Source organism: Rhincodon typus, chromosome 4 (assembly GCF_021869965.1).
Source record: "Rhincodon typus isolate 14 chromosome 4, sRhiTyp1.1, whole genome shotgun sequence".
Lineage (NCBI taxonomy): Eukaryota > Metazoa > Chordata > Chondrichthyes > Orectolobiformes > Rhincodontidae > Rhincodon > Rhincodon typus.
This window is the reverse complement of record NC_063335.1, coordinates 21,626,385-21,641,311: the sequence shown is the minus strand read 5'-3', so window position 1 is coordinate 21,641,311 and position 14,927 is coordinate 21,626,385. Positions and strand designations below refer to the sequence as shown.

At 40.0% G+C, this 14,927-nt stretch overlaps 1 protein-coding gene across 1 annotated transcript in view; it reads left to right on the top strand.

Moving 5' to 3' along the window:
- The window catches only part of LOC109938338 (polyamine-modulated factor 1-binding protein 1-like), a 414,237-nt gene that overhangs the window by 252,947 nt on the left and 146,363 nt on the right, over positions 1–14,927 (top strand). Inside the window, exon 19 of the mRNA XM_048595662.1 lies at positions 13,628–13,874. Within this exon, the coding sequence (XP_048451619.1) occupies positions 13,628–13,874 (247 nt within the window). The remainder of the gene's footprint in view (positions 1–13,627; positions 13,875–14,927) is intronic.

The window sequence follows — 14,927 nt, the reverse complement described above, 5'->3', positions numbered from 1 at the left end:
TGTCTACTTTATCTATACCTCTGATCATTTGGTACACCTCTATCAAGTCACCTTCGTCGTTCTAAAGAGAAAAGCCCTAGCTCTCTCAACCTTTCCTCATAAGACCTTCCCTCCACTCCAGGCAACATTCTGGTAAATCTCCTCTGCACCTTTTCCAACGCTTCCACATCTTTCCTGTAATGAGGCGACCAGAACCGGACACAATACTCCAGATGTGGCCGAACCAGGCTTTTGTGTAGCTGAAGCATAACTTCACGGCTATTGAACTCAATCCCTCTATTAATGAAAGCTAACACACCATACGCCTTCGTAACAACTCTATCCACCTGGGTGGCAACTTTCAGGGAACTGTGGACATGAACCCCAAGATCCCTCTGCTCCTCCACACTGCCAAGAATCTTTCCGTTAACCCTGTATTCTGCTTTCAAGTTTGTCCTTCCAAAATGAATCACCTCACACTTTTCAGGGTTAAACTCCATCTGCCACTTCTCAGCCCAGCTCTGCATCCTATCAATGTCCCTTTGTAACCTAGAACAGCCCTCCGCACTATCTACAACTCGACCCACCTTCGTATCGTCCGCGAACTTACTAATCCACCCTTCCACTCCTTCATCCAAATCATTTACAAAAATCACAAATAGAAGAGGACCCAGAACAGATCCTTGTGGTACACCACTTGTAACTTATGAAGCCTGGCATATGCCATGCTCATTTTGAGAGACTGACTGATGAGGACTGCAATTTTACATGAACAATTACAGCCTTTTGATACCCTATCTAAATAATTGTGAGTGATCCTAGACAACACAGCTGAAGATAGAAGCCCTGTAACACTTCATTATTTAATTTTTAAGAGCCACAAAGTGAAACTGCCCAGATACAAAGTTAATGGAACTAAACTAAGGAAGGGGAAAAATTCACTTGTTTGATATTCTATCATCACCGAGATTTCCATTCTGCAAGGTTTTGTTTTGCATCTGGCTTTTTCTTGGCTTCTGAAAACCTCATTCATTTATTTTTCAAACCCTAAACTCAATGTGAAAGAAGTTTGTCTTGCACAAAATTGTAGGATCAACTATTTCATGGACAGACCTTACACCCAAGTCAAATGCTGCCAGTGAAATGCCAGCTTCTAATGCTGAGAACAAGAAATTGGCTGGCTGCAAAACAAAAAGACTTGACAAGAAGTAACCTGAGTGGCATGGCCTTTGAACAAATCACATCAGGAAGAAATTTACTTTTTTCCTCAATTGAGGAGAATTCCTCCCCCTTAACCCACAAAAGAAAAGTGAAAACTTCTTAGCCCATTTATCGAGCTACCTCCAGCAGTTCATGTAACAATACTTGAAGGTTATCAAGGCATGATACAACTGGGCAGAGAATTCTCAGAGCAAACTCCACTCATTTACAGTTGATTTTCACATTGGGGTTCTACAGCTAGGGTATCTAAATATTTTAACCCATTTCAGTTGGTGCATCATGTGACTAAAAGTCCATCAATCTCATTTATCACACTTCAAGCCGAGATTGGGCGCAGTGAATCATAGGGTGAGATACCTCTTCACAAGCCATGGTGTTGAATCCATTTTGTGATTTAATCCAGTTCACTCCTTGTTGTTTTGTATCAACAGACTGAATGTTTTGCTAAATTGTAAGTCTCTGATCTCAGGCTTATATTGAACGTCTGCTTTCCAATAGATTAATTTTTTTTTAAATTGTCTTCAAGTCCTTCACTTCCTGACCCTATTGTAATTCTGAAACCTCCTCAACCTTTATAAACCTCCCTACACCTTTCATTTTCTGACTCTTCCATTGACACGGAGAGAGATTTTAAAAAGACATGAGGGGCAAATTTTTTACACAGGCTGTGGTTCACGTGTGGAATGGACTTCCTGAAGAAGTGGTGCATGCGGGCACAGTTACAACTACAAGAGCAGGCAAATGGGACTAGTTTAGTTTGGGATTATGTTCAGCATGGACTGGTTGGACCAAAGGGTCTGTTTACTTGCTGAATGACTCTGACTCTGACACATCTCTGCCATCTCTCCTAATTTGACACCATTGGTGGCAAACAATTCTGTTTTTGTTCTACTTTCCTAGCCCACTTTCTAAATCTCAATTTACCTTAAAATTGTGCCTTTAAAATTAATCATTTTGGCCAAGCTTTTAGTCAACATATTAATCTCTCCATGAATACATTGGAATCCATTCTTTTTTCAATTCTATTTGTGAATTGGCTTGGGATTTTGTTCACATTGTTTGGTGCTTGATGAAAATACATGTATTTCTTTGAAAAGTTTGGAAGGTTTAGTGGATGTGCATGTTATCTTTGATCTTTTCTTTGGTCTTGTTCTTTTTTTCCTAATTGAGGAAAAACACTCCTTCTCTTTGGCCCACAGATAACATAATGATAACAAATAAGAAAGACAATTTGGTCCATCTAAGTTCACCTATTCAGAAAAACAGACTACATTTTCACCAGAATAGCATCAGACTTCTTACACAATTTTAAGCCTTCTGCAGCTGTTTATCTAAGAGATTTGTTTCATGAAATGATCAATCTGTGTGAACAGCTTAATGATTTTTCTTCTCAAATTGTCTCCCTGAATTCAAGTCCTTGGTGATTACTTGCTGAACCACAGCAAACTGCTACATTTTTTTGTTATAAGCAGGATGAGGAATAGGGTGAGAGTCTATCACAGCTAGAATAAGGTTGAATCCTGTGTTATTGCTGTTAATCTGACCCATATGCTAGCTGTCTAACAAAATGAGCTAAATTGACCTTCACCTTAGTGTTATCAGTCCTAAATTTCTTTCTTCCTGTTTTGATCCTGTGACCATTTGCATTAATCCCACAATTTACTTAGAAGTAATGTTCTAGATCTCCCTTTATCAACATAGAACATAGAACATTACAGCGCAGTACAGGCCCTTCGGCCCTCGATGTTGCGCCGACCTGTGAAACCAATCTGAAGCCCATCTAACCTAAACTATTCCATTATCATCCATATGTTTATCCAATGACCATTTAAATGCCCTTAAAGTGGGCGAGTCTACAATTTTTGCAGTTTACTATCTTCTATTCCTCTCAGTTACTTTACTCCAAGGAATAAAAAATCGTGTTTCTCTACTTGTGCTATTATCGCTGTATTCTTGATCCAGAGACTCAGCTAATATTGTGGGGACTTGGGTTCGAATATCTGCCATCACAGATGGTGGAATTTGAACTCAATGATAATCTGGAAAAAGAGTTTAATAATGGCCATGAAACCATTGCTGATTGTCAAAGAAAAACCCATCTGGCTCACTAATGTCCTTATAGGAAATCTGTCATCCTTACTTTGTCCGGCCTATATGCAACTCCAAACCTACAGCAATGTGGTTGACTCATAACTGCCCTTTGGGAAATTAGGGCTGAGCAATAAATGTTAGTCCAGCCAGTGACGCCACATCCCATGAATGAACAAAAAAAACTCAGCAGGACGAATACATGAATGCCACATTTCAACACAAGAGAATAAGGTGCTGATTCATAGGCAATTAATTTTCTATTATAAATGTAGAAAAAGGAACACAGTATGAGTTTTAACAAAATTTTGAAGGTGGAACTAATAGATATTTTTAAACAAACTTTTCAAATGTGTTATAACACACCTCTGGAGCAAGTGGGACTTGCACTTAGGGCTTCTGATACATTATTAGGGATCTTTTCACTGCGCCAGAAGATTCTATGAAATTCACATATTCTTCACAATAACATGATTTCCAGTGAACTGTCCATGGTTTTGGTTAAATATGTCATTAAATGTTTTAGTTGAATGGGCCAAAGGGGCGTGAGTAGGCCATTTACTCCCTCAAGCCTGTTGTGCCTTTGATTACATAATGGACAGAGTCTTAAACACAAACTGAAATTGCTGGTGAAACAGGTCTGGCAGCATCTGTAGAGAGAAAACAGAGACCCTTCATCAGAACATCAGCGTCTTAACATCATTTATCAACTTTGTTCTGTATTATCTCATCAAAAATTATCAGGTGCAACAGGCATTATTAGCTAGGCCAGCATTTATTCCCCATCCCTAAATACCACTGAGAAGAAAGTGGTGAACTCCCTTCTTTACCTTCTGCCATTTTTAGTGTATATGATTTTGACCCAGCAACAGCGTGGCTTGGAGGACTATTTGTTGGTGCTGGTCTCATGCGTCTTCTGCCCTTATACTTCTCAGTGGTAGAGATCATGTGTTTGGAAAGTTCTGGTAGAATAGCCATTGTGAGTTGCTGCAGTATGTCTTGTAAATGGGACATACTACTCTTCTGTATATTAGTGTTAGAAAGAGTGAATGTGGAAAGTAGTGGAATGCATACCAAACAAATGGCCTGCTTTGTCCTGGATGATGAAATAGCTCCACAAAGGCCAGTATGCTGTCACCAAGTTACCCTTTATTTACACGTGAAGAGTCCTTGAATTGTTCCAGCTCCCTCAGAGCCAGTTCTGAGAGTGAACAGATGTCTGACATGCCTGTTCTTGTCTGTCAGTCTGAGCTCCCTGATTGGACCAGATTAACAGCCTCATCAGGGAACTCATACTCTATGGGTTCCACCTGGCTGACCATGGTACAATCAGTTGAATGTTGTTGGCAAGTGCACGAACCCATGCAAGTATAGAGTATTCCATTCTGCACAGGTAAGTGCCATCATTTCTGTCTGATGACTCACAATTATATGGCCATCCTCCAAAGAAGGGTCATTGGACCCGAAACATTGACTCTGCTTTCTCTCCACAGATGCTGCCAGACCCCTTGAGTTTCTCCAGAAATTTCTGTTTTTGTTCCAGATTTCCAGCACCTACAGTTATTTTTGTTCAGCATAGATCCATTTTAGGTGTTAATAGCAGAATGGAGTTTAGCTTAAACTGAAGCTCTGCACTGGGTTGAAGTTTTATTTTCTCGTCTTTAAATTTGGTCCTCCTTAGATCAGAAGCAAATATTTTCTCACCTTTTTAATTAGTTTCTGTTCCTGTACATTTAGACTTTTGTGATTTTGTGCATGAACACTGCTCCTTCTCAAGCTTCTTGTGTCTCACCAGGCACAAGTATTCTAGCCTGTCATTCTTAAACTCAGAATAGACAACCTGTCTTTTCCATAACTGAACTCTGTCAAACATAACTTTACCTATTTATTTTGCTTTTCTTCTAAACAAAATAAATTAGAAGGGGAAAATAACATATGCACTTATCTTTTTTCCCATTATTTCTCTTACTTTCAGTTTTTTTTTCACTCTGTCTTGCACATCTTTCAGTTGCTCTTAACCTTCACTCCCATCCTATTTTTCAAATGTTTGCTTTCAATTAATGCCTACCTTGACTACCATCCGTTATGACCTGACCCCCTTTTAGTTTGTACTTTTTTAACAACTGGTGGCTATTAACCACATCTCTCTCTCTCTGTCTCTCTCAACCTCATTCCCATTCCCTCCAAACTCACCTTTACATCTTGTATTTCTCTCTTTCTACACCGCACTTACCCCCACCGCTTCTCACTCTTTCTTCACTCAAACTCTCTATTTTTGTGTCATCTGTCCACCATCCCACTCCCTTTTGCTGTTTCCATTAATTCTGTTATACTATATTTGCTCTCTCAGCCCTCTGGTATCTCATTTCTCTCTCTTTCAACCCTAGTTAATACTCTTTCTCATCTTCCCTTTTTGTTATTCCTTCAAAGATTCTTTACTTTTAAACTTAAACTTCTGAGTAAATTCTAAAATCAGAATGAGATTTGAAATTGACAATCTTTAACTTCAATTATTTCTTCATTGTTCTTGGATGTTGGAAAACGTAATATTTCTTAAAGCTATTAATATGGAATGTAGAATTATTATATTGTAATCTTTTAGCTCATAGAATCCATCCATGTGGAAGCAGGCCATTCGGCCCAACACAGCCACACCGACCCTCTGAAGAGCGTCCCACCCAGACCCATCCCATCCCTGCACCTTCCATGGCCAATCCACCTAACCTACACATCCCTGCAGACTATAGGCAATCTTGAATGGCCAATCCACCTGACTTGCACATCTTTGGACTGTGGGAGGAAACCAGAGCACCTGGAGGATACCCACACAGACACAGGGAGAACATGCAAACTCCACACAGACAGTCACCAAAGGCTAGAATTGAACCTGGTTCCCTGGCACTGTGAGGCAGCAGTGCTAACCACTGATCCACCATGCCACTTAATCAAACACACAACCTCTGTAATATGAAGTTTAGTTCCTTTAAGTTATTACAAATCGTGTCCTTTTCAAGATTGTTTGGAGAAAAACTTTTGGACAGAATCTGCTTGTGCTTGTATACAGATTAAAGTATTTCATTAGTATAGATGACTATACAAGATTTATGCATTCAGACCAATAAGGTCTACTGCATATACTCAGACAAGATAATGCAAATTCAATGATACGTCGCTATTTAAAAAAAGTCAAACTTGTCTCAGTTTTTGAAGAAGCTGACATCTTGAATTGAAACATCAGTGAAGACATTAACAGGTAATAGAAAAAAAAACTGATATTATGAAGTAAGTAACTGTGTTTTAAACTTTAACTTTAGGAATTTAAAAAAAATGCTACAGTTAGGTGGAAGAGGATGACCAAATTTTAAGAAAGCATTTGAATTGTTGCTTGGACTCTGTTAGCCAGATTAGATATTCAGCATGATGTTCTTACATCAGGAAGGACTGTATTAAGTTTTGACACAGGAAAATAGCTGACACAAGGGAACAAATTTTATGATATTCCTTATGGGAGTTTGGCAGTACATGGACATGATTAAGTTCATTGTGGGAAGACCACGGATGTCCTCCCCACTCCTCCTCTAGTTGAGGTCCTTAGGTTGTCAATGAATGCCCAGTTAAGGCACTCAGCCCATCATCGCTGACATTATTCCAGAATCAGGCTGGGCTTCTGGTGTGTTCACTTGTCAGCTGTGAGTGGGGTCCCTAGGTACTTAGATATTTAACTTTGGACCCTTTGGTACTTACCAAAGTTACTTAGTATCTGATCAAGAGCTGGCATTGGGAAGAGGTGGGTGCTGAGACCCAGCCCACTGTCATGACTAGTGACTCCTCTCACATTTCCTCCCATGTGACTCCCACCCTGTAACCCTATTCACCATCATGCATCTTGCCTCCTATTGAGGACTCAAGTTTGTGTAGCATCAGTAGCCGACTCCAATTACCCAGTAAATTAATGAACACAGAGGACCTTGCACCTCCAGTTGACTGATAGTTGTCAGTGACCTGAACCTCTGCCCTTGGGGCTTTTGATCCTAGGAGAAGGCCAGCCATTGGTCTGTTAACTGCTGAAGAGATGCTGAATTCAGTAGACCATCATTAAAACGAAGAAAGATAGGGTTGGATGGGCAAGACTCCCCATGTCTCCATGTCTCCATTGATCCACTCAAGAAATGTGACAACAGGAAGTCAAGGAATTATAGATGTAATTTTTTTTAACAAAATGTAAATATATAGAGAAACTGTCTATCAATATGTAACACCTCAGTTCATGAAGTAAAACCAATGTGTGATCATGTAAAAGCTGGATCATACATTGCAAATATTGAAATAATAAAGCTTAGCCAATGTTTCCAATCCAATATGTTATTATTCTTTCATAATCAAAGACCCCTCCCACCCCAGTTATACTCCCTTCTACTCTCTTCGATCAGCAGAAGACACAAAAGTTTGAAAACATGTACCAACATATTTAAGAACGGCTTCTTCCCCAGTCTTATCAGACTTGTGAACGGACCTCTCGTATATTAGAGTTGATCTTTCTCTGCACCTTTTCTGTAGCTACAACACCATATTCTGCATTCTGTTCTATTACCCGGATGTACTTCTATAAGGTATGGTTTGTCTGGTTGGCACGCAGTACAGTGCTTTTCGCTGTATCCTGGTACATGCGACAATAAATCAACTCAAATAAATCAGAACTAAATTTTAGTTCTTTTATAATTTTGAACAAGAAACAGATTATTAAACTTGAAATAGGAACTTGGAAATCTGTTATATTCTAACAGAGTTTACTATTCTACTGTTTTGATTAAGGACATTATAAGAAAATCACTAAACAGCTTGTTTGCTGTGATGTATGGACATCCACATTACGAGAGGAAGTAGGCCATTTGGCTGCTCCCACTCTGCCATTCAATAAAATAATGGATGACGTGTTTGTGTTTTTAATTCCATGTTCCCATCTATCTTGATAACAGTGGTTCCCCTGCTGAACAAGAATCTATCTACCTCCACCTTCAAAATCTTCAATGACACTGTATCCCTCCATTTCTGACCTCCAGTGGAAACAAGCCGAGTCTCTTCAACCTTTACTCAGAAGATAACCAGTGCACTCATTCCAGGTTTCAGTCTAGTAAACCTCCTCTGAACCTAGTTGCAATGCACTTACATCCTTCCTTTAAATAAGGAGACCAAAGCTTCACACAATATCTGTGATGTGATCTCACCAATGCCCTGTATAAATAAATCAAACATTTTACTTAGTTGTTAAATTTCTCTTGTAATAAAAAATAGCATTCCATTTGCTTTCTTAATCACTTGCTGTGTCTGCATATTAATTTTTGTGATTCATGTACTAGAACACAAGATCCCTCTGCATCTCAGAATTTTGCAGTCATTTTCTGTTTAAGCAATGTTCTGCCTTTTCTTTTGTTCTTTTGCCTGTCTCTATTAAATGTTGTGACGTGTAGTCAAGACAACTGTCATAAGAATTTTAACAGTAACATAATATTGAATAATGTACCTGATAAAGGAGATATAGTGCATATTTTTAAAAAATACTTTAGAAATACTAGCACATCCTTTTTTTGCAATAAAGTTTTTCTAACTATCGAAGTTTAATGAATGCAATGGCTAATTTTATCAGAAGAAAAGTTGGATTTGATTGTAATGACATAATGAAGAGTAGGTTTGAGGTTCTGTAAAGAAAATCTAGGATTTAAGTTCAATATTAAGGAATTGTACTAGCAGAGTAATAACCTTTCAATTACCCTTAGTGCTATTGGCAAGACCAGAGAGGGAGAGAAATATTTGGGCTGTTGTCATGACACCAAGTGTGTCCTCAGAGTTGTATGTGAACTGCGAACTTGTATAAGCTTGCTTATAACTTCAATTTGATTTTTGAGCATTTCTGTTTAAAAATAACCAGCATCACGTCTTTATGTTTTAAAATGCAATAAAGTTTATGGCTAAAATACAAAACTTTTAAGTAATTAGGGGTAAACGTTATGTGAGAAGATACAATAAGATCAGCCTCTACTATCATTGTATGCCTAGCTTGCTTGAAGATTCTTTAGTGGAAGGTTGAAATTTGAAACGAGGGCTTCTATAACCGAATAGTTGGAGTAGTTGAATAGTTGGATTTGACAAAGTAGACACAGAAAGGATGTTTTGTTGAGTGGGGCAATCAAGAATGAGAGCAGATAGAGTTAATCTGGACAAATGTGAGGTGATGTATTTTGGAAGGTCAAGTACAGGTGGAAATTATACGGAAGGTTTTTTGTTTGGTTCCTTGGATGGAGGTGGGGGGGAGGTGTAGGGGCAGGTGTAGGCGATTGTAGGGAAAGGTACCGGGGGCAGTGGGACTAGTGGGGAGTGTGGAGCAGACGAGGGAGTCGCGGAGAGAGCGGCTCCTACGGAAGGCAGATAGGGGTGAGGAGGGAAATATATCCTTGGTTGTGGGGTCAGAATGCAGATGGCGGAAGTGGCGGAGAACAGTACGTTGAATCTGGAGGTTAGTGAGGTAATACGTGAGGACAAGGGGGATTCTTCTTTGTTTTTATTGTGGAGAGGAGCTGTGAGGGTAGATGTGCGGGAAATGCAAGAGATGCGTTTGAAAGCATTCATGACCACTGAAGGGGGGAGGTTGCGGTCCTTGAAATAAGAGGACATCTGGGATGTTCGGGAGTGGAACGCCCCATCTTGGGAGCAGACGTGGTGGAGGCGGAGGAATTGGGAGTAGGGGTTCGCATTCTTGCAAGAAGATGGGTGAGAGGAGGCGTAGTCCAGGTAGCTGTGGGAGTTGGTGGGCTTGAAATAGATATCAGTTTTGAGGTGGTCACCAGAGTTGGAGACAGAGAGGTCCAGGAAGGAGAGAGAGGTATCAGAGATGGCCCAGGTGAACTTGAGGTTGGGGTGAAAGGTGTTAGTAAAGTTGATGAACTGTTCAAGCTCCTCATGGGAGCATGAGGCAGCACCGATACAGTCATCGAGAAAGAGGTGGGGGATAGTGCCAGTGTGGCTGCGGAAGAGGGACTGTTGCACATATCCTACGAAGCGGCAGCCATAGCTTGGGCCCATGCGTGTTCACTTGGCTACCCCCTTAGTCTGTAGGAAGTGGGAGGAGTTGAAGGAGAAGTTGTTAAAGGTAAGGACAAGTTCGGTTAAGTGGATGAGGGTGTCGGTGGAAGAGGACTGATTGGGCCTGCGGGAGAGGAAGAAGCGGAGGGGTTTTGGGCCATCTGTGTGGGGAATGCAAGTGTATAGTGATTGGATGTCCATAGTGAAGGTGAGGTGTTGGGGGCCAGGGAATTGGAAGTCTTGGAGGAGGTAGAGGGCATGTGTAGTGTCCCGAATGTAGGTTGGGAATTCCTGGACCAGGGGGAGAAAATTGAGTCAAGGTAAGCAGAGATAAGTTCAGTGGGGCAGGAGCAGGCAGAGACAATGGGTTGGCCGGGGCAGTCGGGTTTGTGCATTTTGAGAAGGAGATAGAAACAGGTGGTGCAGGGTTGGGGAACGATGAGGTTGGAGGGTGTGGGCGGGAGGTCACCTGAGGTGATATGGTTATGGATGGTCTGGGAGATGATGGCCTGGTGGTCAGGGGTGGGGTCATGATCGAGGGGGCAGTAGGAGGAGGTGTCTGGCCTCGACGATGTAAAGGTCAGTTTTCACTAGAACGCAGGAAGTTGAGAGGCAATCTGATAGACGCTCATGAATGGCATGGATAGAGTGGAAAGTATGAGGCTTTTTCGTAGGGTGGAGGGGTCAATTACTAGGGGACACAGGTTCAAAGTGCGAGGGGTAAGTTCAAAAGAAACATGCAAGGCAGGTTTTTTACACAAAGGTTGGTGAGTGCCTGGAACGCATTGCCAGAGGAGGTAGTGGAAGCAGACACAATAGCAACATTCAAAAACCACCTGGGAAAATACATGAATAGAAAGGGAATAGAGGAATTTGGATCTTGTAAATGAAGACAGTTTTAACGTGGAAGGGCAAAATATGGCAGTACAGGCTTGGAGGGCTGAAGGGCCTGTTCCTGTGCTGTATTGTTCTTTGTTCTTCTTCTTTGTTTGTCATAGTTTTAGGATAAGGTATAGCAGATTTAAAACGGAGATGAGGAGAAATTACTCTTGTCAAAGGATCATGAATCTGTGAAATTCATTACCTCAGAGTGTGGTGGACACCAGGATACTAAATGAATTTAAGGAGGATAATGACAGATTTTTATTAGTAATGTGTTGAAGGTTTAGGGAGACCTGGCAGAAAAGTAGAGACAGGGCTGAGATGAGATCAGCCATGATCGTATTGAATGGCGGAGCAGGTTCAAGAGACTGAATTGCCTACTCCTGTCCTTAGTTCTTAGCATTGCTTCACACTACATCAACTGATAAAATCAACATTGCTATCTCTCAGCTACAAAGAAAACAAACCTCTGACCAGGAAAAAGCAGCCAGTGGCATGTATTTGTGCACTTTGCAAGTAAAACTTCCAACAAAATATTGAAGATGAAGAGGTCACATTGCAGTAAAAGCTTCCTCAGAAGAATTTTGGAGGGCGCTTCAAAGAGAAACTACTTACAGCTCAAATGTTGGCTAACCAATTAACCCATCCATCCACATAGGAATCCCAGACTGCAAACTCCAAATTTGGACTTTTGGACTCCCATCTTAAATGCAAGAGCATTGGTAAACTGGTTTCCCTCAGTTGTTTTGTATTTAAATTGTTGCTAACCCATGGCTACTTCCATCTAGAAGAACAAGGGCAGCAGATGCATGGAGACTCCACCACCTGAAAATTCCCCTCCAAGCCACTCACCATCCTGACTAGAAATATATTGTTATTCTTTCAGTGTCACTGGGCTAAAATTCTGGAACTTTCTCCTGAACGACATTGTGGGTCTACCTACAGTAAATGGACTGCAGTGATTCAAGAAGACAGCTCACCCCATGTTCTCAGGTGCAACTAATGAAGAGCAATAAATGTGATCCAACCAGAGATGCCCACATCCCATGAATGAATAAAATAAAATCTTTGTATTTTTTGTATTTGCGGTTGTGTTGAGAGATTTCCCTCCTCCTCTAAGAATGAACACAACTTCTAGTTTAGCTTTACCACAGTGTTGTTGTGGTCCTTGCATGGTCTAGTCCACATACAGAGGGAATGTGGAAAGATAGTCACAACAAAAACAAAAGTTACTGGTAAAGCTCAGCAGGTCTGGCAGCATCTATGAAGAAAAAAATGAGAGTTAATGTTTTGGATCCGGTGACCTTTCCTCGGAACTATTACAGAACTGTCTAAGATAGTCACAAGTTTGCTAAGGTAAAATGAGAAAAACTCGCTAGATCTCGTGGCAGAAATCCCTCCAAAAAAAATGGTGCCTCTGAGACATAAAAAAAAACGCAAGATTCAGCGCAAAGAGAAGAACCAAAGAGAATATGTTCTAATTGGAAGACTATATAAATGGTATTTCTCCTGCGTCTATGCTGGGACTTTAGCTTTTCATTATACGTACCGATGACTTGAATGGAAAGCAGTACTTAGAACTTTTAAAGTTTACATTAGATGGCAAAATATGATGTGTAGATGAGAGCAAGTCGTGAAGAGCTAAGTGAATGAACAAATCCTGGAGACATATATCAAAGCCTGAGATGAATTGGTCTGCATGTGTGAAAAATAATTCACTGTGTTTTCTAAATGATGAGATGAATCATGTAGGAGCAAATGGTTTTATTTAGCTACTTATAGAACTTACCAACATGTAGCAGAAAGATACAAACAGTAATCAAACAGCCTAACAGAGTGTTGACCCTCATCTCAAGTAGTTTGGAATACAAAAATTGAATAAGTGATCCTTCAATTGTACACAGCTTTGGTCAAATGTCATCTAGAGGACTGCATTCAGTTTTTGGCACTGAATCTGAGAACAGATATAATGACCTAGCAGATTCATCAGAATGTTAGCAGGAATAAGATGAGTTATATCATCTGGCAATAATTTGCATACACTTGCAACTTCCCTGATTTCAGGAAGTTGAAGAGTATTCAAAATGATTAAATAGATCAAGGCAGGGTTGGCACAGGTGTTGATTTTTCTAGTGAAAATCTAGAAGTAAAGAAATAACTTTAAAATTGGAATTAGAGTACTTAGGTGCAAAATGATGTTCTAAATTTTATCATACGAGGGATAGAACAGAATTAAGGGCTGAATAGCCTACTTCTGTTCTTGTTGGTTGACATTATTTGTATTTGAAAAAGCTTCAGCTGTCCATAGCTCGAAAGACCATTTTTCAATATTTTGATACAACTGGAAAAATTCTTTGTGCTTGCTGTTTTTTTTAAAAAGGAAATATGGAAAAGTGATGATCTCCTGCAGAAGACAGAGACTGATCTTCTGCAGTCTCAAGAAAATCTCAAATTGAAGGTAGAAGAGCTAGAAGCTTTGGATAACATAGCCAAGGACCTGAAAGCAGGAATACAAGAATTACAGAATCACAAGAAACAGATTGATAAAGAAAATGCAGCACTGAGAACAGAGATCCAGCAACTGAACCAGGAGCTACAGGATATTCAGCAACAGTTCAGAAAGAAAGGTGGGCATTTTCTTTAAAAATGATATAGAATTTGCACAGAATACCATAGATTACTGTCCCGATAATGGTGGCTGTAGTTTTCTATATATAAACTTTAAGTTCACTATTATCTGCACCATTGGCATTAAAAGGTTATTGGATCAATTTTAAATTCCACAAGAGTTGTCATCAGACAGCTAGTCTGCCTTCAATAGGAAACATAGTTGGACAAGATGAATAACGTGCTATCTATCTGTTAATGCCTTGTTTTCTCTTCAGTTGCGAAAGTTAAAATTTTCCCCTTGATTTTGTTATAAAGTGGAGGTTGACCTCCTCTGATAACTATAAGTGAAATACCCAGCGAGGCTCACCTTGCCCTACGATCTGTGAAAAGAATTGTGAAAAGTGGTATAACCTGCCTATCTCCCACAATCTATTGTAAGGGAGTAGGTAAATGGAGTAAACTCCTGACACTGTCTATAATCAACAAGTAACACATTATTTATCTAACTCTAACAGTGAACAAATTAACTGAACTATTAAAAAAAACAAATGATTCCCCTCTAACTACTAACTATTCCTGAATAAAACAAAATTCTAATGGTATGCTGTTCCAATAAATAGAAGTCTATTTTTATAAATCAAAATTTTAAAAAAAAAGGAACTTAGTCTCTCAAAATTACAGCGAGGTTATATCTTCTGGAACGGTCTGTGTCTTCTCTGTTGATCTTCTGTCAGGAATGCCTTCTCCGTCAAATTCTTTTGTCAGGAATATTAACTAAGAGTGCTGTGGTACATTTATTTAGATGGTGTTTTCTCTAAGAGCTGAGGGAGCTGATCTCTTAGCAGAGGGCAGTTCGCTCTCTGCTGATTTTGCAACTGTCCCTGTCTTTTATACCCTTGATGACATATCAATTTCTTACAATAGAATTGGTCTTATGTTGTCAAAACCATCAGATTTAAATTTAAGACAACAAGGTGCAGAGCTGGATGAACACAGCAGGCCAAGCAGCGTCATAGGAGCAGAAAGGCTGATGTTTCGGGCCTAGACCCTTCTTCAGATTTTTCTGATGA